We start from the raw sequence: 27496 nt of genomic DNA, 5'->3' as shown, positions 1-27496 counted from the left end.
AAATTGAAGTCTTTATCCATCAACATTTCTTTCATTTGAGATCCATGTGAGGATATTCTTTGCTGTGGTTTCAATAGAGTAGAATAAACTTAGATACCTTATAATTTTTTTTAACAGATGTTTTGTCAACTGCTCTGAATATAAATGCAGTAAAAATAATTAAAATAGAATTTCCCTGCACTTGGATAAAAAATGCTTCTTCTTTGAAATGCAAACAATGTTTTCTTCTCCATGCTCATAATGAACCCGCCCCTTATTGAAGGTAACTTGCTTTATCAATAATTACAGTGTTTTGATTAAACAACTGAGTGATAAGAACATTTAATATATAGCCTACTAAAAACAACTTTGTTTTCTTATCACTCAATAACTCATGCATGCAGATGTCTTTAATACCGTATAATATTTCCTCATTTTTCTTGTACTGTACCTAACAACTTAAAATTTCCTTCAATTTGGACTGATGTTATCATCTGGCAACACTGTAAACAAATTAATAGACTTTTTTTGCTGCAATGCAACACATCTCGACAACTACCGGTAGGGGAAGACGAGGCAAAGTGGGACACTTTTCGTAAAAACGTAATTTCAGCAACAATGATGGTGGGATTTAGGTAATTTCTTTTTTAATCGAAAGCCTTAGTTGGTCAGCATATTTGGTTCGAAGATCAAGCAGTGTGGCTGACGTCAGATGCTTTGACAGCGTCAGCAGTTTACCAGCCTGTCAGTATAGGTTTTTAATGCGACAGCCTCCTCTGGACTCCAATGTACAACCACGCCAATTGAAATTGTTGTGTATATTGATTGATGTCAAGGTGAAGACTGACGATAACTGCAATAAACAAACGAGACTAAGACAGGTGCCTAACCTACACACATATTTGCACTCGCACATAATAAATCAAACAGTATTCATACAATGTATGCTGCTATTCTTAATTGTCTTATTCTTACGGCATCATTTGCATCTAAATACAGTAAACCAAATCGCACAAAGTATGTACCTGACGTTGGCGAAACCAAGACCCAAAGAGAAAACTGAATTTCTTCCAAACGAACAATCTACAACAACATTTACCAATGAACTCAGGCTTCAACAAAGTAACCATAGGGCAGATGAGAAATTATCAGGGCATGTTAATAATGATAGGCTACCCTATGCATCAAACATCACACACTAACTACAACATAAAAGGTAATGCCGGATATAAGCCCAACAGCATAGTATTTGATTAGACCAGGTTTACTATTAAGTTTGTATACTTGCACCTTAGCACAGATTGAGCACAACACTAGATACCAGGACAAGTAACACAGCAATGCAGATAGTACACAACAGATAAATGTGAAATTACATACCAATTCAAGTACAGATTTCCTTGTGGCAGTTCCGATCGACTTAATAAGGACAACATACAACTATTCATTTTCACTAATGACCATTTAAACTTAGTTCCAAGCTTTCTTTTAAGTGATTTCAAACTAGCCACATTTTAGAAAGATAAGAAAAACAGGGTTGCCGGATAAAACACAAACATTAAAAAATACGCAAGGAGCGGAGAATCACGCAGCCGTAACATCGCCCCCCAAAAAACAGCTTTATCACCATAAAGGTTTTTTTTCACAGATTTCGCAAGTTAAACGTCGACTGGGGCAGTTTACAATGAATGAATAATGAGATAGGCCTATTGCAATTGTTTCTCTTCGCGCACGTTGCTCCTTCTGTCATCCTCGAACTTAGTCCTCATCCGTGGGTAGAAGTAGAATCACCTTGTGGACGGGCCTACTTAAAAACGAAACAGTTTTAGTCGGTCTACCGCGATTGTCAAGATGTGCATTAGCCATGCGTAGTTTGACTTTGCGTACTAGTCCATCATCGCTAGGAATAACCGAGTCAATTCTGGCAAGCGGCCAGTGATTGCGTGGAGCGGCGTCGTCAGAGACAATCACGATGTCGCCGGTCTGTAGATTGCGTCGTCTGGAACACCATTTCCTTTTGGACTGCAAATTGTGAATAAATTCTTTCCTCCAACGAAACCAAAACTCATTGGCAAGATGTTGGACTCTCTTCCATCTCTTTCTTGCATAAAGGTCAGCCCTCTGAAATATTCCTGGGGGAGGAAGTAGTATCTTAGGTTTCATTGTTAACAGATGATTAGGAGTAAGTGGGGCAGGACATTCTGGGTCGCATAGCTGATCGGTTGAAAGGGGTCTGGAGTTAATAATGTTTTCAACTTCTGTCATCAAGGTCCGAAATAACTCGTCATCTAGTTGACTGCCACACGTTTTAAGCATCGGGTCAAGAGCACTTCGAATGGTGCGGATCTGTCGTTCGACCGCTCCATTCATGTGACTGGAGTGAGGTACATTAAATTTATTTGTGATTAAGTCACAGTGATGTTGTAAGAGAAAGTTACCAATGTGTTTTTCGTTCATTTCACGTTTAGCTTGTATTAAATCATTATTGGCGCCAATCAGGTTAGAACCACAGTCTGATCGTAGTTGACATATTGGGCCTCGTCGTGCAAGAAACCTTCTAAGGGCGTTAATAAATGAGCTCGTATCCATTGTGTTGGCGGTCTCTAAGTGGACAGCTCGGCTCGACATGCAGGTAAATACCACACCATACCTTTTCAAGATCGATCGCTTTTCTCGGAGATAGTATGGACCAAAGAAGTCAACGCCGGAAAACGTAAAAGGGGGCTCCTCACTCAATCGCTCGCTGGGAAGATCCGCCATTTTTTGTGTTTGAAGAGCACCTCTCCAACGCTTACAAACTACACAATTGCTGATGTGGTAACCTACTGCAGAAGATCCACCAATTATCCAGAAACCGCTCTGTCGCAAATGATTGTGGGTGATTCCGCGACCCATGTGGCTGACTTCCTTGTGACAATGGTCAATTATCAGATGCGCTACATGAGTTTTTCTTGGAATAACAGCCGGGTGTTTGGCGAGGTCAGAAATGGAAGCATTTCTAATTCGACCACCGACTCGTAAGATACCATTTTCATCTAGAAAGGGATCTAATTTGTAAAGACTGCTAGTCCTTTTCACAGTTGTGCGTGTCAGATGAGAACGACCTTCCTGTTGGAAACTGGAGAGAAATGATACTTCTTCACTAAAATGTTCCTGTTGCAAGCCTTTGATTATCTCTATCTCTGCGGTTCTCAAGCAGTTTGCAGATACTGCTTCAGCGAATACAGAAGTGTTCTTCCTAATTTTGTGTAGTAGCTTAGCCTTAAGAAGCAGACAGTTTGCTATCGCCCTTTTGGCGCTCAGCCAAGAAGAAAATCGGTCCAAACGAGATGTTTCAAATTGATTGGTTGGTTTTGAACGTTCGTTGACAGCCAGTGTTGTTCGGACAGTAGCCTTGCGCATTTCCTTTTGCATTTCGCTTGCGGTTGCTTCGTCCAACGTGGACCTTGCAGTAGCAGAAAGGTCAGAATCACCCCATAGAAATTCTGGGCCTTGAAGCCACATAGATCCTTTTAAAAAGCGTTGTGTATTCATGCCTCTGCTAGCTTCATCGCTTGGATTGGCCTTGGATTCTACATGGTACCAGGAGTCAGGACTGCAAAGATCTCGAATCTGTTGCACTCGGTTGGCCACATAAACATGGAATCTTTTGGCTTCGTTGTTTATGTAACCAAGTACAATTTTGCTGTCAGTCCAAAAATGTTCTACCACATCTGAATACCCCATCTCTTCTCTAACATATTTACTCATTCTAGCTGACAGCAAGGCGGCAGTGAGCTCTAGCCGAGGGATGGTAAATTGTTTCAATGGAGCTACTCTAGCCTTACCAATAAGAAAGGAACAATGAACTTGATCAGCACTGTTTTTAAGCCGAATATATGAGCATTGGCCATAACCGTGCTCACAGGCGTCTGAAAAGTGATGGAGCTCTACCTTTTGAACGGTTCCAAAACCTTCAGGCTGGATGCATCTCTGAACTTCAAGGGTGCTTAAGGCACTAATCTCAGATCTCCATTTACGCCATCTGGAAGCTAACATTTCAGGAATAGGGTCATCCCATTTTGCACCCTCTCGACATAGTTGTTGCAAGATCTTCTTTCCCTCCAGAACAACAGGGGCAACGAACCCAATAGGATCAAAAATGGAACTAACAGTAGACAGTATCCCTCTTCTGGTGAAAGGAAGGTCTTTGAGTATAATTCTAAACTGAAATGAATCGTTTTCAACGCACCATAAAATTCCCAGTGCATGCTCAAGAGGAAGAGGATCTTTGTTAAGATCTAATGCTTTCACACCATCAGCTCTTTTTTCTTCTGGTATTGCATCAAGGACGGATCTATCATTTGACAAGCATTTGTGAAGTTTTAAGCCAGCCCTTTCACAAAGAGCTATACTTCCTGTTATAAGAGAAACAGCCTCATCAGCGGAAGGGACTGAAGTCAAGCCATCGTCAACATAAAAGTCGTGTTTTATGAAGTCAGAAACATCCTTACCAAATTCCGCTTCCCCATCTTCAGCTGCTTGTTTCAAACCGAAATTCGCACAACCTGGTGAGCTGGTAGCCCCGAATAGATGGACTTTCATTCTGAAGACTTGCAAAGGCTTGCTGGTATTTCCATCCTCCCACCACAGAAACCTCAAGAGATCTCTGTGCTTCTCTGAAACATAGAACTGATGAAACATAGATTTGATATCGGTCATTAAGGCAATCCTTTCCTTTCGAAATCTGCAAAGGACACCCACTAGTTTGTTTGTTAGGTTGGGACCTTGCAACAAGTGGTCATTGAGAGACACACCTTGAAATTCTGCTGAACAATCAAATACCACACGAATTTTTCCAGGCTTCTTTGGGTGGTATACTCCAGTATGAGGGATGTAATTAATTTTGCCAGTCTTCTCTGCACCATGATCATCATCCACCACCTTTTCTGCACATGTGGAAACAACGTCTTTCATAAAGGTTACATAGTCCGATTCGAATCTGGGGTTTCTGTCAAACCTCCTTTTAAGCTGATTAATTCTCTTTAGAGCTAGAGCTTTATTATCAGGCAACATGACTTGTTCAGATTTTACTGGTAAGGGCATGACATAATGGCCATCTTCTTGTTGTGTGATGTCATGAGAAAGAATGTTGAGAAATGTTCTATCATGTACAGACATAGTACCGTCTAGGTTGTGATCAATAAAATCAGACTCCATTACCTTTCGAATTTGAGAAGGATTGATTACTTCTTTGGCATTGGTGGGATAAACAAATGTGCTGGGTATGCTTTTAAGCTTTGCATTTTGCTGATGTTCCAAATTCTCGACATTGACACGATGAGCGACTGATACACTGTTCCTAGTGGAATGGCACACTACTCCAACAATTCCCCAGCCAAGCAACGAACGTTGGCCATAAGGTTGGTCGTCTTCGCCAGACAAAATCTCTCTTGGTTTAACAGCCTGCGGAACGTTGTTACCAATTAGTAGACTGACTGGAACTTGTGGCAAGTATGGTGCTATTTTCTCGGCAATAGGCTGTAGATGGTTCCACTTTCGAGCTACTTCGGGTTTGGGAATCTGGGATCGACTGGCTGGGATGTTATCTCTTGTAAAAACAGCAGGCAAGTTGATTTTAGTGGTGCGGTCAAAACTAACGACTTCTAAGTCATTTAACTTTCTTGTTGAAATTGTGGCATTACTTTTGTAAACAGTGGACAGGGTCAAGTTGGTCTCACACCCAGCCAAGCCTAATTGCACTCGCAGCTCATTAGAAATGAAGCAACTATTGGACTGATCATCGAGAATTGCGTAGCATAGAATTTCTTTAGATGGATTATGCTTGCTACGAACCCACAATGGAACAATCATGGAGTTGTCACATCCTTGGACTTCATTTTCGCTCTTGCAAACTTCTACGCACCTGGAATGCAACTGTCCACTTGTTGTTGCCTGATTATCTGGTGACCTTTCGAAATGAAGTCCAGTGAGATGACGTCTCCGGCAAATTTGACACACTGCTCTGTGCAAACATTGTTGAGCCCGGTGGTCACTACAGCACCCGCAAGCAAAGCAAAGTCGATTGTCCTTCAAAAATTGAAGCCGCTGATCACGCAATATCTCCAAGAATTTAGAACAATCATTGATGACGTGTCTTCCTTGGCAATATGTACAGTACTGTCCCACACGGTTATAATTTCTTTCTTCAGTAGTAGTGGCAAATGTTCTTGCTGGTTTGGGGTCTTTAATGGCATTTTTAAATGACAGCACTTCAGTATTTAGCCCTGTCAGTTCAGGAATATTAACTTCTTCTGATCCAACTTCGACAAACTTTACTAATTCTTCAAAGGGTGGGTACTGGCCTGCAGTTCTTTTGTAATAGAAAACCCTTTCCCGCCATTTATTTTGCATGTAAACTGGAAGCTTTTGAATGATTTTGGTGGACTCTTGTGGGAAGTCCAGAATTTGAAGACCATTAACAGACTGTTTTACTTCAGCAACCTGTATCAGAAAGTCTGACAGGTGCTGAAGCTCCGCCGTCTGTCGAGGACTGATCCTTGGCCACGAGGAAAGCTTGTGAAGAAACGCCTGACCAATCGCGCTTGGATTGCCATACCTTTCTTTCAGGCGATTTCTTGCAATAAAGTACGCATTTTCGCTTTGGTGTAGAAGCAAACCGGTAATGAGCTCCTTTGCATCTTTATCCAAATATTGACCAAGGAGATTCAGCTTGTGTTTAGGACAATGGACCCTATCTCCTATTAGGGCATCAAAGGCAGTTTCCCAAGCTGGAAATTCAATGATGTTGCCCTTAAACACATCAATCTTGATGTCAGGGATGCGGTAACTTGCAGTTGCCCTTTCAGCATATAAGGGAGCTCTATTGTTGTATTCTCTTTCCATGTGCAGATTTTCCATAGACGACATGATCCGCTGTTGCTGCTCGTGTTCTGATTCTACAGGAATATTGTGCAGCATTGAATTTAAACTTGATTCATGTGGACCACGGTTTATTGCCGTGGATCTGGCTTCTTCTTTTGGAATTTTCAAGGTTACATGTCCATTATTGTTTCCTTCAGGAATGGGATGGGATTTTGTGGATGGGTTCTTGGGACCTACAGGTTGCTTTGATTTTCTTGAGGCACCAGAGACAAGAGACATTGAGTCACTGGAACTAAACTCGATTGCAAGTCTTTGAAGCGCTTCTTCAACACTCTTGTTGGCTTGATCGGCAAGCTTCTCACAATTTTCAAACTCTTCTTTGAATTTTCCTTCTTCATCCAGATTGCTTTCCTTTGCGCTTACAAAGGACTCTTCTAAGGTATCCAATGACGAATACAATTTCCCAACAGCACATCGAATCTCTGCACTGTCACTGGATGTAACTTTTAACCTATTAATAGTTTTTAAACATTTCTTGAATTCATCTAAGAGTGAACCGAACTGCTCATGTTTGGCCATCATGTAGAGCTAATGTTGAAATACCAAGTTGAATAAACAATAAACAAGTTAGGGTCAGCTAGGTTTAGGCTGCTTATAAATAAACAGCGTCAGTTATTGTGGCTGACGTCAGATGCTTTGACAGCGTCAGCAGTTTACCAGCCTGTCAGTATAGGTTTTTAATGCGACAGCCTCCTCTGGACTCCAATGTACAACCACGCCAATTGAAATTGTTGTGTATATTGATTGATGTCAAGGTGAAGACTGACGATAACTGCAATAAACAAACGAGACTAAGACAGGTGCCTAACCTACACACATATTTGCACTCGCACATAATAAATCAAACAGTATTCATACAATGTATGCTGCTATTCTTAATTGTCTTATTCTTACGGCATCATTTGCATCTAAATACAGTAAACCAAATCGCACAAAGTATGTACCTGACGTTGGCGAAACCAAGACCCAAAGAGAAAACTGAATTTCTTCCAAACGAACAATCTACAACAACATTTACCAATGAACTCAGGCTTCAACAAAGTAACCATAGGGCAGATGAGAAATTATCAGGGCATGTTAATAATGATAGGCTACCCTATGCATCAAACATCACACACTAACTACAACATAAAAGGTAATGCCGGATATAAGCCCAACAGCATAGTATTTGATTAGACCAGGTTTACTATTAAGTTTGTATACTTGCACCTTAGCACAGATTGAGCACAACACTAGATACCAGGACAAGTAACACAGCAATGCAGATAGTACACAACAGATAAATGTGAAATTACATACCAATTCAAGTACAGATTTCCTTGTGGCAGTTCCGATCGACTTAATAAGGACAACATACAACTATTCATTTTCACTAATGACCATTTAAACTTAGTTCCAAGCTTTCTTTTAAGTGATTTCAAACTAGCCACATTTTAGAAAGATAAGAAAAACAGGGTTGCCGGATAAAACACAAACATTAAAAAATACGCAAGGAGCGGAGAATCACGCAGCCGTAACAAGCAGAATCTTTCTACTGTTATAGTACAAATCCAAAAAGATTTTTTTTTTGAATGTCCCGCTTTGCCCCAGCCGTGGGGCAAAGCGGACACCTCATTTTTGCATGATTTGGTACTGTTTAGCCGCTTCTCTCAAAGACAACTTCTTGCTTTTCACATCTTCTATTGCATTCTTAATATTGATGGCCTATCCGTCCATTTACCTATTGCAGTTTTTCTCTTATAGCGACGAACCATAGTCAGAATTAAATTGTGTAGCCCTACCGGTACAATATAAATGAATGCTGATAAACATTTTACAATCTTGAAGGCTAAAAGAGTTATAAACAAAAATTCAGTCAACAGAAGATCCACAGATACAATCTAGACTTCTAGAGTTTCATGTTGCCCTAATGCACTGTCCCACTTTGCCCTAATACAGCTGTCCCACTTTGCCCCAAAGTATGGCCTTTGGAAAATAACATCTCTGCTGAAACTTGTAAAGTTTTAGGTAAAAGTTGCTTTGTTACCAACAAATACTGTCTCAATGTCTAAGATAAAAACAAAGCTACCAACAAATTCGCTTATGCTAACAAATGTGGTAGCTACTTTTCCATCTCTTATAACAAACCATGCCAAAACACATTTTACTTCCTCACGACACGCGTTGTGCTCTGCCAGTCGCCATTTTTTCACAGCAAATACAGTTTATAGTTGCCTAACTAGTGCTTCCGGTTAGAGGGAGCCAAAGAATACAAAACGTGAGAAATCGCGATGTCCCGCTTTGCCCCGTCTTCCCCTACTGTAGTGATAGAACAGCCTTTGGCTTCGGCCATATTTTTCAATTTCAGCTCCATGCTGGTGGCTGTAATAAACGGTACACGATATCTGGGTGTGAGCCCAATTGGGCTCACCCATATGTCCTGTACTGGTGATAAAATGCATGATCTTTGGTAAATCTAATCTTTTGTATCATTGTGATATTGTTGTACTGTATTGAAAGAATACACATGTTGCTTTAAACATACTTCTTAAGTGTATACAGACAAAATCATTTAAGCGCATACTGCTTTAAAAACGTATCAACCATTTTATTGTATCAAAATCTGAGAGCCCGAACCAAATTCCATCTGATAAGTAAAACTGTCGGTTTAAAGTATCCTACTTAAAGGAATATATCAGAGAAGTGTTCAGCATTTGCTTCTCGTTTACATACTTTATTTATTTAATTTCATCATTGTCTTTGCTCTAAACATGAGCTCTGAAATTCCGGCGGTCATGGCAGACATGACCTCCGGAATGACCTCGAATGTCTGCCGAAGCCGACTCATTGGTCGGTCATAAATGACCGCCGCAAAATTCTTGACAAAAATAGAGCTAATGCAGCAAAAATATATTTTAAATTTGAATTGTTACAATTGTTTGTTTAACGCGAACAAATACGGAGCTGAAACAATAATAGTACAGGCATTCAGGCAATCGCTTTAAAGATCACATTAGAGTGGCGTGGTTAACGAGCTGATGGCAAAAGTAGCCATTTTTACATCATTTCAACGCCTTGCAATGTTGCCTTGAAATAAAGTTGTCTGAACTTTTCGGCAGGATATGTATTCTAATTTTAACAATGAGGATTATTGCGTTACATTGATCGTTTGTTAAAAAAAAACGTCACAGAGAAGCAAGTCTCAGCTGGGTTTCGCACGTGCTTAGGCGAATGTGGCGACCTTATTCACGCTGATACTGATAGAAATAGAATTTCTGCACATAAAGGAGGGTGTTAGACTAACACTATTGTGTTAATTAGTTAACACTAACACTATTGAGGGCTTACACTACTGAGCATTTGTCTGGACAGTCCTGACATGGAGATTTACGACCCCGCGCCGGCAGTAATCGCTTGGCACAACGATTACATAACGCGAAAACCACCGAATAAATGATCGGAGTTGCTTTTGTAATAAGGAAATTTGGATTGTTGTTTTCAATTGTGTTTATTGCGTCATTACACGACTGTCATTAACGCACTGATTTATTTGCAAGCAAAAAATATGTCCGGTTGAGATATTAAATGTCCGCTGAAAGGGCCAGTCCGGTAGGACATGCTTGACCGCCGGAAAAAAGTACAAATTTCGAGGCCTGCACACGTACTGTTGAGTGTTAATAAGAAACAAACTTTACTTTTATTAATGTTTTTAGGTCCTTAAGCTTATTGACACAAAGAAGATATGTGGATTCCAACTCAACCAACATCAATATGAAACATCGGGTGTTGTTGAAGATCATATAAGGTGATGCTCTCTGGCATCTTCTACCATTCATCTTCAGTTGGTTTTGTATTGCCACAATGACATATTTTGATGCAATGACAATATCATTGATTTTTACAGTAGTATCTTTTCATCATATGTCTTTTTCTTTATGCATCGAACTGATGCTATCCTTAAGTTGAATAGATTTTGTTTTGGCTTGAATGATATGTCTGAGATACCAGGCTGTACTTTTTTCAGCTCTGTAAATCTAGTTTTCAACTATTGGTCGTACGTAATTGCTTCATCACAGCATTGTCGACAGCATTGAACTTTATGTCGATAGAACGTCATCCAAATAAATGTACACAAACAAGGTTGTACATTGCTGTATTTTCATAAAACCAACCTATAGAAAACACAAAGAAAATCATCAATTACCGTAATAGATTATATAAATTTATTATAAAATGACATCAACTAAATAAAGTGGAACATCTTTCAATCAACCCTTTCCATGAAGTGTCAGTCTGATTCTTTTTCTACATTGAATAGATGTCATTTAGTTTGGGCTTGAATGATGTGTCTGAGGAACCACATGCAACTTTTTTCCTCATTTCTCGAAACCTAGTGTATAATTTTGTTTCCATTTACGTATTCCTTGTTGTGAAGGTGTGTAGTAGGCTACTTCAACAATGATTTTATTTTGGTCTGTGATTACTATTGCGCATCTACTGTATATGCCAGATACATCACTTTATGTTAGCACTGGACTTACGTTAATTGAACTTCATCTAATGTGAACAAGCAAGTACAACCAAACCAAAGAATAGGCACAAAATTCATAAATGAATGGATAACTTCAATTTATTATGCTGTAAAATGACATCAACTACATGCATTCATGCAAGGCAACATTTTTCAATCAATTGATCCTCGTTACCGGTACATCACCATTGTCAAAGACCCATCTCAACTTCTCAACCCAATCAAATATTTCGATGAGGTCATCCACACCTGTTGGTCATATGAAAGTTTCATTCAACCAATCTAAACACTGATTAATAATTATGTCATTTATCAATTAAATTGAGTTGCTTGTTTATTTGTAAAAAATAAGAATTTTCAGAAAATAATAAATATATTCTAAAGTTAGAGACTCATTGAGACCCAGACAATCAAACAATGTAATTTAACAGTTAATCACGTAATCTCGTGGTGAACCCTATGCAATTATTTTGATATTTTGCGGCCCTATAAAAATCAAAGAATGCTATTGGTACACTATCATTTTAGTGGCAAAAATGGGCCCCCTTCAAACGTAGATAAAACGAAAAACTACTCGTTTTTCCTTTACAATGTTATGCTAGAGGGAAAGTTACCCGACTTCCCCCCCTCTCGTAGCCCCTGGGTGTGTATTGGCATTGCTATTGGATACGTGTAATTATAAATGAGTTGATGTCATGGTTTCTGTAACATTCATTGCAAACAGTGGTGGATTAGGGTTGGCAAGGGTCTTTACCAAAGCCCAGTCGGCCTTGCCCAAATTTGCAATGGATCAGTGTCGAAATATATATTTTCTGACTTTGATAGTCCTGATGTTTTCAGGTTGAAGGTTTTCAATAATTTTTGACCACATGATGATTTTTATAATGCGACCCTGATTGTAAGTAGTTTCTTATCAATTTCATGGAAAGTAAAGATGTAAATTTTGAAACTGAATATCAAATAGCATAGTAACATTATTGCATAATGAGACTTTGCTACTTATTTTTGGGATTGAGTTTTTTTGTCACATATCCATGATTGTTGCTTGCATAATATCCTTTGTACTAACTGCTTAGAAAGTATTTTAAGCAATAGGCTACTTAGTCAGTTTATACCTATTATGCCTTAACACATAACTATTGGTGCAAATAGTTCAAATATAGCATTGTCACTTCTTAACGTTATATAGCTTTCAAACTAAAACGTCATTTTTTATTATTATCAGCTTATGTGGTTAAAATAGAGACAAAAGTTGCATTAGAGCATATATAAACATGGACCTTCTGGAAATTTTAAGCCAAAAACCAACATTCTAGCTTAACCGGTTTCCAACTTATGGGATTTTCATGAAATTTGACCCTCGGATGACCTTTAAAAATTATGGGCCACCTGGGTGTAGGTGGCACAAACCCAAAACCTTCTCAGAAGTTGGTTTTAGGTCCATACGCCACTTTTGGTTAATCTGATTTTTTGATTTGAAAAAAAAAATTTTTTTCACTCCACCCTAATATCCAATCCAGCACAAACCAATCAGAAGCTACGCTGTTTATGATGTCATCAAGGTTGCGTTGAGAAAGAACAAAAGAAAAACGCAAATTCTAGCTAAATTAAGTCATCGCTTTGCCATCGGTTGGCTTGGCGCAGAGGGTTAGGGCGGTGGTAGGCATAGTCATTTCATTGACGTGGGTTTGATTCTCACCACTGCTATAGCTCTTTTTTCTTCTGTAATTACCGAACAAAGTTCAAAGTAATAGTCAAGTCTCTGGCTGAATGCTGGAATGGTCACAATTGGACAGACAACGTAACATCTGGTTGGTTCGTGGTGAATTGGATATCTGCATGTTAAAGTGCCTACCATTGGGCACAGCCGACCAGCCGTCTAAAAAGTAAGTGATTGTTTGGATGTGAGGAATTTCATTCTGGATTATCTGGCTAACTTCACGTTGAACTTCGTAGACAAAAGGGACATCATGCTGTGTGTCATCACTCATCAGATACAGTACAAATGCTCTTGTGTTCAACTTCATTTGTTTCTGTGCTCCTGTAATATATAACTGCAGGGTGCAGTGTACACTGGAGGTTGTTCCAGTGAAATCCTTGGACTTCGTCCTGAACAACAAAACTGTAATTTTCTGCGAAGTCTAGCAAAACTATAGCATGGGTCACTTCCAGTTCTTCTTTGAGCATTTTTAAGTGTGCGCTTTGTGTCTTGGCTATGAAGGAGTGTCGTTTCAATGTGTTCATTGCGTCACAAAACAGCTTGATGAATTCATCTGTTGGAGCAGATTGGTTGATTATAGTGCACCTGTCTGTTGATGTCCATTGCTGAAACGACACTTCAGAAACATCATTTTCTTCGAAAAAATTCAACAAAAACTCTTCCATGGCTCTTATTCCAGGGCAGTTTGGGCATCCATGAAGCATGCAGTCTTTGTTGGGAGCATAACAGACAATCATCCTGATGAAATCTTTGTAACCGAGATTTGTCCCACTGCCCTCAGCAAGCAAAGTTGCATTTTAGTGAATCGCACATACACAAACAGCATGGGATCCAGATGCAAAAACAGTTATGCACTGTTTTGGTCGAAGTTTGTAAAATGTTGATTTTCCAACGTGGACATCAGGATTGGTTTCCTTAAACAGAGTATACAGTTCATCGATATTGCACAATAAAAGGCGTTTTTGTTCATGAACATTTTTACGTATGCTGACAAAATATTTTCTTCCTGGCATGATCCGTGAAAATGAATTATGATCATCCAAGTAAAACTCCCTCACAAGTTGCTTCATATCTTCAGTTAGTTTTGTTTTGGCTCTTATTGTGTCAGGTTTGCCCAGAATTCCCTTTTCTTCTTTTACTTGTGATGCCATAGCTACATAATAATGTGAAACATCAAAAAACCTTGCTGCGTGAGACACTGACCATGACTGTGGTTTGAGGGTTAAGAGAGTAAGTTTTTCATTTCTGCTTGCTGATTTTATTTTCTCTTGTAGTTCAGACATCAAAGTATCTAGGTCATTGGCTTTTGTGGCATTGTCAATATCCTGAGGATCTTGCAAAGTTGAAGGGATGTCCAAACTGTCTACTCCAAGTGCAAAAGAAATATGTTCGGACAAATTCCTCAAAGTTCTGTTAAATTTTGTTTGACCATATTGATGACGCTGACGTTTATGCATACTATGCAGTTTAAATGGTGATTGCCCACTTGTTTCTAAAAGTTCATTGGCCCTCTTTAATGCTGTTGCTTGCTGTAAAGGACTTGAACTTTTGCTGGCTGAACTAGTGGTACTACTGCTTTCTTCTGAAGTGCAGCTTGTGTTACCATCCTTCACTTCCATTTGACTTTTAGCAAATGCTGAACAGTTGCGGCAGAGTTTGTAGCCAGGGACACAATGAATCTTCTTGCTTTTGAGAAACAGGGCCATCTCCAAGCTTATTTCATGGCTTCCATATGGTTTCTTTGCTTTGGCATGCTTTCCATAAACATCACAGCACTTTGCTGACTTCTGTGTAAAATGTTTTCCTAGAAGTTTTTCATGGTGAAAGCAAATGAAACTACATTCCTCTTCCTTACCCAATATTCCTGCTCTCCATGCATAAACTTGTTGTTCATCCTCTGTTAAATTATGGAACAAGATAAAACCTTGCCGGCGAACATATGTTATTTTATGGCATACAGTTTCTTCACCTTTTAAAATTCCGATTGAACATGGATTCATAGCAAGTATTTCTTAAAAAGCACAGCCCAGGCAAGTATATATCAGTTTTACTGACAAAGTCAATTAATGTATCAACTTAACCATTTATTTTCAAACAACCTGAAGGACAAGGCTTAGATTATCAACACAATAATTCACATTTTTCATCGGCTTGTTATAAATAAGGCTTGATTTGCTCACACAGTTTCCAGCAATACCTTCACACCTGATATCACAAAATTATCAGTATATTTCTTTTGACATTATTTTCGATTTCCTTTTACATTATTATACCTACAAAAGTACAAAACTAGTTGACATTAACTCACTAAGTTGTTCAAAATTTCACCATCGTCATGGCCAAATGAGATATTTTACAATTTCTAGCTAAATTGTAAACTTTCATGTTTCATTTCGTGAGCATATTTCAAAGACGTTTGCACCTTAACAAGATCTCGCTGCGAAACTGCCATATGGCGATACAACCAAGGTGTCAATATTCAAAACCATGTGACATCAACATTTTGCATCGACCAAGAGTGAAATCATCAAAAACCTGTAGATGGATGCTTAAACAATGTTTTGGCGTATCGCAGCGACCTCTACTTTTTTGCAGCATTGTCATATTTTTCTTTGAAATAAAAAACTTAAATGGCTGTTTTCACCCCCAAAACATGCTCATAGACCTTTTTAATGTAAGTTTTAGAATTCCTTACCCTCAAAAATGGTGGAATAGAATTTTCTTCTGTCTTTTTAGCATAAGGGGAAGGCAGTAGAGAGCAAAAATCACTCAAGTGTGACTAATTTTATGCGACAATGCATAAACTTCGATTTGTGATATCTCGGCAACCGTTTTGAGCTAGAACGCTCAAATTTTTTGCAATCTTATTTTTTTAATGAGATTTTTCCAATGAGACCAGTTTGGAAGAGATCCAAGAACGTGGGTGAACATTTTTGAAAAAATTCTAAATTAAGCAGAGAATGACCCTTTGGTAAGCCCTTCAATGTTTAGCTGCAAGATTGTGACTCTGACAGGATGAATTTCTCTCATTGGACACCGGGGCCGAGGGTTTATCCTTTTACCACCCCAGGTGCCATGTGAGTTGCGGTCTCTGATTGTTGCCATTCGCTTCATTAATATGAATTACCAGGACTCACCACGAGGAGGTTGGCAACATGAGTCCAATTACAGTGGTAAGAACGCATGACAACTTGTCGGGCATCGTTTTGACCATTAATGCTTGACGATGCAGTGTATGCCAATTGCACTTGGGGACTTTTCTTTGACCAATGACCAGAGTCTGGAAACCAGAGCGACATCCTAGCATTGCTGGAGCACCATCAGTGCAAACACCAATTACGTGCTCCCATCGTAGATCATGATTCTGAAAAAAATCTGTCAACTTTGTTAAATAAATCTTTTGACTTTGTAGTTGTGTCAAGAGGTTTGCAGAACAAGAATTCGTCTTCCAAGTGTTTTGATGTACGCAATGCACATATACCGGTACACAAAGTTGAGCTAGATTAGCAATGTCTGTTGTTTTGTCAAGCTGGATGGAAAATAATTTAAACTTTGAATTGGGCATCTTTGAGACCACTTGTAACAGAAAGTTATTTGACATGTCAGCTATTTGCCTACTAACACTGTTATCTGATAGAGATACTTGTTTCAGTTTTTCAAGTTCAGAATTTCCCAGCAGGTTAGACATTATATATATATAATTAAAATTATTTTTAAAATTACTGTAAGGCAAAATTAACTGTTCTCCGATAGTGTGTGGCTTTTTTGCAATGGCTAATACTTTTGAAACCTTATAAGAAGCTTTCAAACCACCTGCATTTTCCTTGAAAAACATTCCTGTGCCATCCAATCTGAAATTTTTTAAATTTTGACCATGACGTTGGAAGAAATGTGCACCTTTGTGTTGCAAACTAGTATGGTTTGTTTCCAAGTGTCAACTTGCACGGCCGAAAACACGAAAGTGTGCTGACAGTATTCCAAATGCGTTTTCTACCATGTTCCATGCACGAGAGAGACGATAGTTGAATATCCTTCGTTGCTGTGATAAGTTGAACCCTGGGTACGGTCGCATTAGGTTCTCCAACAGTGGAAATGCTTGCTCTAAACCAACACTATTCAATTTTGGTTTTAAAACATAAAGCTTGATTTAATTGTCTCAATCCATAGATGGTATTGGTTGAAAGTCATTCTTTACAGACCACGAAATCCAAGTCGCGGTGGCATCGATTTGAGGAATGAAATCACCGCATTACAGAGTTACAGACCACAGAATCCAAGTCGCTCTGGCATCGATTTGATGAATGAAATCACCGCATTACATACCACGGAATCCAAGTCGCTCTGGCATCGACTTGATGAATGAAATCACTGCATTACAGACCACGGAATCCAAGTCGCGCTGGCATCGACTTGATGAATGAAATCACTGCATAGATACCTTTTAGGTCACTAAATCACTTCATCGCTCATCTATGTCCTTCCTCCATCGAAACTACTTCCTGCTGTTACGATCACTTTCTTGTTTCCTCAAAACCCTGCTTATAGGTAGAATGGAGCAACCATCATTCACATGTCCATTTAAATTATCGTCTCCAATTTCCTGAATAGCAAATGGGCTTTTGATATAACTTTTCACAAGTATGATAATTTCACTATAAAATTTTTTTTGTTTTTATTATTATGGTGGTGAACAAAGTTAAATCATCATTATTGGTGCAATTTAAGTGAAAATCAATCATGAAGTTAGATGCAAACGATTTTGAACTTTGGCCGTTTGAATTGCATTACCGTACTTTAATTCTTTCCAACTTCTCATAGGGATTCATTGTATTTGTGTTGTTGGCATTTTTTTTTTCAAATTGAACACAATATTTTTTCTCAGTAAATTTGTCGTATCAACAAAACTTGAGCTCATTTGTTACCAACTAAGTTTTTATTTATGAGCCTAAATATTTTTTGCAGTTTTTATTTACTTTCTGCAATGTGATGTTCTCTGGTCTCTTGCACCACTCATGTGGAGTAAATTGTTTTCTCAAGTCTCTAACCCAATGTAGGGGAAGGTGGGGTAAAGTGGAATACCTAAGGGTTAATTCAGTACAGTTCACTGATTTTGCCAAAAATTTTAACTTTTTTTTATTTAAGCGTTAACTCTAACATATTTCGACAATTTTTAAAGTGCACTATTGATGACTGCCAGCTTTTTTATATACATTTTTTTAATTTTAAAATTACCTCCAATAGTCCACTTTACCCCACATATGTGGGCTGGGGTAAACTGGACCGTTGTAAGTTTTGAGCAAATTCTGTAATTTTTTTCCACGCAATCAAATTATTTACAACTAGCATCATTAACGAAGAAATGATGAAACTTCACAACTGCAGTTCATAAGTCTATTACGAACTAAACTTTGAAGAAATTTTTAAAAACAGATTTCACAGATAAAGTTGTCATCCTCTTCATTGCAACCAGCGCAGGCTTCATGCGCCCACCGCAAACATTTGGAACACTGGATCCACCCATCATTCTCTGATGATTTTGAACACATTTCGTTGCAGTAAAAACATTCAGCATCAGTGTTAGCTCCACTTTCATTGATAGTGTCTTGCTTCTGATGCGTCGGTGATCTGGAAGCTGCTCTGCAACCACTGGTCCACTTTACCCCAGCTCTACATTACTACTAATTTAACTGTTGGCCAAATTTAGGCTAGTCAACAACAAGAGTGAATCTACGTAATGCGTACGTGATATAGTGAGGCTCATTTTTATCATTCAAAAAAACTTCTACGTTATGTACATAAGATACAATTTATGTTACCATGCATACCTTTCAATAGATCAGAGGGTGCAAAAAGTAATTTCCGTGCTTTTTTGTGTCTTCTAAACCATGAAACCTTGAATAATGGCGTGTGCAACTACTTTTCGTCATGCTTCACTAAACTTAATGGTATCCACACAGTAGTGAAACTTTAAAAGAAAAAAAGGCGGGGTTCCACTTTACCCCGTTGGTCCGCTTTACCCCACCTTCCCCCTATACCAACAGATGGTTTTACAGGCGTTTCCTTCACCAGGGCATCTAGCCCGTTCTAAGCGCTCATGCGCCAGAAGTCGGTGGCACTTTTTGGAGCATCGCTTATATCGCCGAGCGCTCATTATATAAATTTGTCACTATGGCATACTTTGATGCAATGACAATATTGAGTTATACCCTGGAATCTTTCCATCAAGCATTGGTCTGATGCTGTTCCTCCATTGAATGGATGTCATTTTGTTTTGGCTTAGTCTGATATATATATCCTGAGCATGGCGATTTGTATACACAGGCCTTGACAACGTACGAACTGGAGAGCTGACTGAAGGCCGATGTATTTTGAAGTTTAAGCTAAATTCACTTTATATTCCTTTTAAATGATAGTTTAAACAATTTAAATTGCCAAAGTGTGATCACTGAATCCCAAATCATTGCAAAACTCCAAAAATTATGTTGACAAAATGACAATATTTTCCGAAATACCGGTGTTGCCAGACGCTTTTTGGATTTCCAGTACAAGTGCCAAAATCTATTCCGTTATTTGAATGGTAAAAACAGCACAAAAGTAACTCAAACTCTCACAAAATATAGACAAAGACTCTATCAACTAATACTCAAACTATCAACTTATATTCGCGATTTTGGCTACTAACAGATCGGCCTTCAGTCAAATTTTAAGATGCACGTTGACATGGCCTGTGTATATTGTATAAAGGTCGCCATGATCCTGAGAAACCAGGCCCAACCTTTTTCTTTAGTTCAGGAAATGTAGTTTACACTGATTGCGTATACGACGTAACTGCGTTGTCCGTGGCATTGAATCACAAATAGAACGCCATCCAATGTAAACAAGAAAGTTTGATGTATTTTTAAGACAACGCATCAATAAATAAAGAAAAATTAATCAATGGATAACAACAATTTATTGTAAAATAACATCAACTAAATGAAAGGAACAACTCTCAATCATTTCTCCATGCATCTGATCCAAATACTGTGCCCATAAATTCAACTTTGGTTTAAAACTTAAACCATGCTTAAACATTGATTTGATTGCCTCTATCCATGGACGGAACTTATTGGAAGTCATTCCTTACAGACCAATGAATCCAATTCGTGTCGGCACCGAATGGAGGTATTAAGTCACCACATACATGTCATTCTGAGTGTCGGAGGATTTCATCTGTATCCTTCATCAACACTACTTCCTGCTGTGACGATCACTTGTCGTTACTTTCCCGCAGGATCTTTGCGATGTCGATGATGGATCATCATCATAATGATATCAATCAAGCTTAGATCTGTTGTCCAAACTGTTGTTTAAAACCCTAGCTTGGTTTTTTCCAACCATAAAGTAATCAAACATTGGTCACAAGTTATTTAGTTAATAATAACATATCAATTAGGCTATGTATTAATATGCATATCCGTTACAATTACTTTCTCGTCTCTGCTTTCCCGTAGGATCTTTGTGATGTTGATGATGGATCATCATCATAATGATATCAATCAAGCTTAGATCTGCTGATCAGACTGTTGTTTAAAACATTAGCTTGGTTTCTCCCAAGTCCCAACCATAAAGTAATCAAACATTCATATACAGCAGCCAACTGTTGCCAATGCAAACAAAGTGCCAAAAAATATCTATATCCTCTACTTGGCAAGAAATAAATCCAACATGTTTATTGTATGTCATTTTTCGGCAGTCGAGTGAGTAGTCAGGTAGTGCTGACACCAGGAAGATCGCTCCTTAACCCATATAAGACAAGAAAAATAAAGAAGCTTAAAAATTCGTGAAAATCACATATGATCTTTAATAGTGTGTAAAGGGATGATAATTGCCAAAAACAATTTTAAGTTTTGTTGATTTATTGAAATATTTGCAAAAATTGAACGTTGCGAAAACGCATCGTTTGTCACCCCGCCGGCAGTGGATGTTGCAAAAACGCAACGTTTGTCACCACGCATGCTATTGCTGTTGTCGCAATTGATTCCTACAGACTTAGAACTTATATGTAGGCTATGTCGGTCTAATTTCTTGATCTTCCTAGCTATTATCTTCATCGGTTTAGTTGTATGCATATCAGTTTGTGATCTGTCTGCAGTGTTTTTTTCTGAAATTTGTAATAATTAGTACACTAAGTCAGCTTGGCAGTTTGCAAGATTTATTGCTGTAAAAACGGTTACATTATCATGTACTCAATCGTAAAAACGTATTCACTCTTTGTGGTAATGTTGAGAGCATTTCAAATGTAAAGGAACATCGCATTTTTTGCAGACGTATACTGTTTGGTTCTGGCATTGTCTGCATCTTCATCAGCTTTTCGGTTCACTTGGAACGATATCATGAGCAATTTGATCAAACCGCATCTCTGCATTGATCGCATTTGTTAGCGATCGTTGTCTTCCTGTTTTTTGCAGAAGGACTCAATATTTTTTAAGCCAGGTTTGTACCAGTGATCTGGTAAAGGTCAGCATGTCTTGGCTGTATCCACCTACCCTTGCAAACAGCCAAGCGTTGTTCACACATACATTCAACATGTAGGAGAGGATTGAAAAGTACTGTTTCTTGCCTCGAATATTTATCCTGTATTGTGAGACATTTTGATCCACACGATCGACCCCACCCATTAATCGATTGTACATGCTGATAAGCTTTGGCATGTTTACGGTTATTTTCTTTTTTTCTGCAGCTGAGTATCGCTCTACTCGATTCATGGGTTGCATTCCATGCTCATTAGAAGCGATCGAAACAATCCCGTTGTCGTTCCATCTTGCAACTAGAACATTTGCGTATTTTTGTAAAAAGTGTTCTTCAGCACTACGAGGCATTTTTCCAAAGACTTTGATGTTGGAAAAATGGGCAGTTTTCAGTCCTGTTGCTACGGATTGTTCCAGTTGCTTTGTGTCCTCTAGATTCGATTTCTTCCATCAGTCGCAGAGACATCCAATCTCTTTTTCCTAACAATGGAGACAAAACTAATTAACCACACGTGTGTTAAAACTAGAATTAGAAAAGTAGAACAACAATGCAATTTGCTTTCGACAACAATCACTAAATTAGGCCAATAGTTAGCAAAAAAGATTTCCTGTAACACTGAAAAATTGTTATGATATGGAAGATAAGTCGGGCTTGTGAGGTATCACTTGAAAACCTTCAACAGATCTTTGAAGCACATTGTAGAATTTTAATAATTGATATATAATTCTTAATTTACAAATAAATTCTAACTTGGATAGCGGTTAAATATTTTTGCATTCGAGGTTTTCGTTATACTGTAATTATGTACGAACCTAATGTAATATGTTATAAAACATTAAAGACAGATAGCAGATGGATTGAGTTGGATCAGATTATAGTTTGTAAAGAAAACTTTATTTACAGATTAGCATATTTCATTATCAACACCAATCAATCCATAATAAAATGCAGAGCGGTCGCACATCGAAAGCTCACGGTATGACAAAAACGCATCGTTCAGCGCATCTGTGATGACAAACGTTGCCAAAACACAACAAAAATTGCCAATCATTTTGAACACGAAAACACTTCTACTTAGAATACAGCTAGATTTTATATAAGTGAACCAAGCAATACCTAATACATTAAATTAAGATACACAATAAAAAAAATTGTAAATTTGTCATATAAAAATGCAACTTACCTAATATTTCTTGCAGCCATCGTATTCTAAAAATTCGTCCAAATTCAGAACTATGTTAAAACTTAAGTATGGCTAATAAACAGTTAAGCTAACTTGTTTCTGACTCTTACAGCACTAAACTAACTAATGAAACTGGACTGACCGCAAAATCTCAAGCAGTTTGACCTAAAAATAGAACAAAGCGTGACCTACTTGTCTGTTGCGAAAACGCAACGTTTGTCTTATGTGGGTTAAATGTTTATGTCACCCATGGGCTGTGAATTGGTTATGGGAAATAATTATGGACGACATAGACACCTTAACGTGCTTTTTTCTTGTCCGATTTATTGGTGATTTTCTGAGAATCAAAACAGTTTTGAGTTGAGAGTATGGTCACAGCTTTTCTGTCATACTGTCGTGCGGCAGCAATGTTTTAATGAACTTCAATCCGGTGGTCTAATCTAATTAAACTCCCTCTTGTTTTTTAAGTTTCTCATTTGTCAAGATGCAGTTGCGCCTGCCATTTTGTCGAAGAATGCCGTTGCACAATAATCTGGGTCTGCTACTATTCGGTGAGTCCGATTCGGTGAGTCCGATTCGGTGAGTCTGATTCGGTGAGTTCCTAACTTCTAACCCCTAACCTTAACTCCTAACCCCTAACCCTAAAACGGCAATGATAATTAGGCTACGGTACCCGATAATTTTAAAAAAAAATTGAAAAAATCCCCCGTTAAGGGATCGGACTCACCAAATCGGACTAACCGAATCGGACTCACCGAAACGGGCCATTCCGCAATAATCTAGCTCCGGTGAGCATTGATAGAAGAGGTAGAATGTTGAACAGGTTATCAGCAAATACCTTATAGTTACAATTTTTCTCTAATGTCAAGATTAGGTTTACTGCAACATCTCCACCTTGACCAAGTTGACTACATGCTCCATTAATCCCTTGGTACACATCAAAACCATTGCCACAAAAGCCCAGCCTTACCCCTTCCTTGAATCGTTTGCCCTATGGCATTTCAATAACATGTATATTAGGGTGGCTCTTATTTGGCAAAAAATGAAAAAAATTTGAATTTTGTGTGGGACACCCTTTGAAAAGGTGAGGTTGTCAGAAAAAATAACTCTTGCAAAAAATTTTTGAATTTGAAATTGATTTAGAGGTGGCCCTCCCCCCCTAAAGTTTTGCGCCCTCCTCCCAAATACCAAATCTGCATATCTCAAAAACTGCTTGAGCTAGAGATACGGTTTTTGTGTCAAAAGATGCAGAAAGCATGATTTCCTATCTGCTTTCTGAACAGTGATTGCGTCTATCTTGAGTAGAAAAGCAGTTATTAGAAAAAACCTGTTTTCGGTATTCTAGCACAAAACAGTGCTAAACAAGTATTGTGGCCCAAGCTATTCAATAAACAAAGTTCATAAACTAACCTGTAAAACTGGTAAAGCAATAAACGAAATAAGTATTTCTAAAGTTTTATGCATTCATGCATAGCTAAAATGCCCGTTTTTTGTCATATTCCTTGGAGAAACTCTTGAGCGTAGAATCCGCTTTCAAGCTTCAGGTGCTATGCATCGTACTTGTTGCATGGCGAAGGCGATTTATGCAAAAAGCTTGGTCTGCATTTATGGTATCTGTCCGAAGAAATGGTTGAACTAGCCTTGTTTGACTCTCGATTGTCTGTGGAAAGTAAAAAGCTAATGGTGGCAACCATGTTAAATGAAACAGCAGAACGTCCACCATGGAGACGAAGCATCGAAGTACTGTAGATGCGTTTCTTAGCAACAAGGGTCTAGAACAGTATTGCACCTCTAATTCAAAATGGCTTCAGCTGTTGGGTGAAGACTGAAGATGAAGCAATAATTATACTTTCAAAGGATCCTGCTCATTGGACTGAAGATGGTGCATTTATTCAAGCTTTACACATGGCGAAGGGACTTTCAGTAGTCAATGACAGAGCAGAGAGAGGAGTTGCTCTAAGTCTAATCCCGGATTTTAACAAACTCCCAACTGATGATGAGTACCAACTTCAGTTTCTTTTGCAAGTTGTTACTGAGCACAGGAAACTGTTGAATCCAAATTCCAACAAGAACAATATTGTCGATTCTTCTTCGTTTAAACCTTCTTTGTTACTCCAGGGGTCAAGGGGCTCTGTCTTTTACCACCCTTGGGCAGTGCCGATGCGGTTTAGATGCTTGAGCAGGTGTCGAGCAGCAATTGCATTGATTCGTCATCCAGTTCAAGCAGACCACGCACACCATTTGGCGCAGTTACAGATGGTGTGGTCTGTGGTTTGTTCCTCTATGCCGCACTCACAGATTGTGGATGGAGCCATCCCCCATTTGTGCATGTTTGAACGGAATAGTCTCACTCCAGTAGCCTAGTACGCAGGCGGTTGTGCCACACCCAGGCCTTCCTTGGCAAACTATGCATTCTGGTTGGATGGGGGCTGGTGTCAGAGATAAAACTTTAGAGCCTTGAGGAGTTCTTCTTCTACTCTGAGCTCCATTTGTTGTCCTCCCAGGTAGCCGCGCTGATGGATTGGTTTTCAGCGGTTTTCATCAGGAGTTGTGCGTCACATACAAATGGGTGTCTCGATTTCAGTTGCCGAGGATGCTCGATTGCTCGCTCACAGACTTGTAGAGACTTGAGTGGAGCAAGTGGTTGGGGTTCGTAGTGCAGAGAAAGAGACAGGATGGCTTCTTCGCGACAAAACTCAGCTGGTTGGTTGCCTGCAAGGACAGGGAAATTGTCCGATGGTGTAGGTCGCAGACATCCTGTCACAATACGCAAGGCAATATGTAAAATATTGTCGATAATATCGCTTCTTGCAGTACTGACCAGAATTACATTTTGAAACGAACATCGTTACCAGTGTTCCCTCTAAGGTGCAAAAATTAAGAAAAAAAACGAAATTTTATAGACGGTTTCGTGGTCACAAAAAAGGTTGTAAAATCAAGATTTTGTCAAATGCGTTTTTTTCTAAATAACTGCTTTTCTACTCAAGATAGATGCATTCAATGTTCAGAAAGCAGATAGAAAACCATGTTTTCTGCATCTTTTAACACAAAAACCGTATCTCTAGCTCAAGTGGTTTTCGAGATACGCAGATTTGGTATTTCGAGGGAGGGCACAGAACTTTAGGGGGGGAGGGCCACCCCTAAATCAACTTCAAATTAAAAAAAAATTTGCAAGAGTTATTTTTTCTGACAACCTCACCATTTGAAAGGGTGTCCCAAGCAAAATTCAAAAACTCAATTTTAAGAGCCACCCTAATGTATATATAATGTATTGTGTAGGGTAGACTGGGGTAAGAAGCCCCCCTTAAGCAAAAATACGCACCAATCTTCACATTCACTATTTACTTAATCATTCACCACCTTAACATAAAGGCACAATGCAACTAAACAAGTTGCCCATAAAAGCAAATATGAAATTTTTGAACGAAGCACAAAATATGACAAAATTAAAAATTATTAAAAGGGGCGTTTTACCCCTGCGCTGGGGCAAAAAGCCTATGGGGTAGGCGTTTTACCCCACCAAGCTTTATGAGCCAGAAATGATCTCAAACAGAGAAATAGTTTGTTGTGACATTGCCAGTTTAAGTAAATTTAATCTACAGTAACAATGTTCACATTATGCTCCCTACCAAAACCTAACATTTGCAAACTTTAGAGCCCATGTTTCATTATTTTCAGGCTAAAAAAACAAGAAAGTATTTTATTTCTATGCTGATATCTTTAGGATTTAAATGCATTCAGAATTCGACATATCTACACATTTTGCAGAAACTTATTTGTACTGAAAAGATACTTAATCTAACAAACATCAGCACTGTAGCTATGTCTACATAATATGCTATGTAGCCTACAATAAGTTTAAAAAATATTGTTGAACTAAAATTTATCATCTGAGCTGCAGTTTTGGCAGACATAAACACGTTCACCAGAGGTGCATTCTTCATGTGCCCAATGCTTACACATGCTGCATTGCATCCACTTTTCTCCTGGCCTACTGTTAGAAAACGGCTCCCCATATACTAAGCAAGGCCATCTCTCATGATCTAAATCATCAGCAACAACGTTTTCTTAATTCTCTTTAGCTTTCTTTTAGCTGCCCTATGCATGGACACAGTCTTCTTTTGGTTTCTTGAAAGTTTGCTAGTAGCAAGCCTGTAACATCTTTTTGTAAAGAGAATATGTGAGTAATTGTGCTTGCTCTGATGTAGGCTACGTTTTCGTTTGGGCTTAGCACTCGATGTGGCATGTGTGGGTGTGTACAGCTAAAAAAATCACGTTTTGCTCTTACAATGTCTTCTCTCATAAAATCAGTTGATGAAGTTGACGGCATATTATGATGAAAGGTTGAATCAGTAGGCCTACCATGTTGGCTTTCCAAGAACCCTTCATTTTTCTGTCTTCCCAAGGACTTATCACTTTGCTGCTTTACCTGGAACCCTTCACTTGGCTGCTTTGTCAAGGACCCATCACGTGGCTACTTTTCAGAAGACTCATCACTTTGTTGGTTTCCTTGAGACCCGTCAATTTTCTGCTTTTCCAAGGATCCATCACTTTGCTGGTTTATCAGAGACCCATCACTGTGCTGTTTTTCCTGGAACCCTTCACTTAGCTACTTTTCTTGAGACTGTGTAGGCTACATTTTGTGTGTATGGTGTGGTGGTGGGGTAAC

At 38.7% G+C, this 27496-nt stretch overlaps 1 protein-coding gene and 3 long non-coding RNA genes across 4 annotated transcripts; 1 reads left to right on the top strand and 3 right to left on the bottom strand.

Annotated features, from left to right (window-relative positions):
• Positions 1-125: 125 nt before the first annotated feature.
• On the top strand, positions 126-12634 carry LOC145784798 (uncharacterized). The gene is made up of 2 exons (XR_014291049.1): positions 126-262; positions 10596-12634. It is a non-coding gene; the product is annotated as an uncharacterized LOC145784798 (long non-coding RNA).
• On the bottom strand, positions 707-1453 carry LOC145784334 (uncharacterized). Its single transcript, XR_014290998.1, has 3 exons — positions 1360-1453; positions 1005-1062; positions 707-832 (listed from the first exon to the last, which is right to left on the bottom strand). It is a non-coding gene; the product is annotated as an uncharacterized LOC145784334 (long non-coding RNA).
• Positions 1738-7422, bottom strand: LOC145784644 (uncharacterized). Its single transcript, XM_082596509.1, has one exon. It carries the CDS (start codon positions 7420-7422, stop codon positions 1738-1740), a length of 5685 nt encoding a protein of 1894 aa, XP_082452635.1.
• LOC145784335 (uncharacterized) lies at positions 7550-8296 on the bottom strand. Its single transcript, XR_014290999.1, has 3 exons — positions 8203-8296; positions 7848-7905; positions 7550-7675 (listed from the first exon to the last, which is right to left on the bottom strand). It is a non-coding gene; the product is annotated as an uncharacterized LOC145784335 (long non-coding RNA).
• Positions 12635-27496: the final 14862 nt, after the last annotated feature.

The sequence above is a fragment of the Aplidium turbinatum genome, chromosome 15, assembly GCF_918807975.1.
Source record: "Aplidium turbinatum chromosome 15, kaAplTurb1.1, whole genome shotgun sequence".
Taxonomy (NCBI): domain Eukaryota; kingdom Metazoa; phylum Chordata; class Ascidiacea; order Aplousobranchia; family Polyclinidae; genus Aplidium; species Aplidium turbinatum.
The sequence above is the reverse complement of the archived record's forward strand: the minus strand, read 5'-3'. Positions and strand labels throughout refer to the sequence as shown.

What these genes read in the sequence shown, in the direction of transcription:
- LOC145784644 (XM_082596509.1), bottom strand. Translation starts at nt 7,422, where the DNA reads ATGGCCAAACATGAGCAGTTCGGTTCACTCTTAGATGAATTCAAGAAA.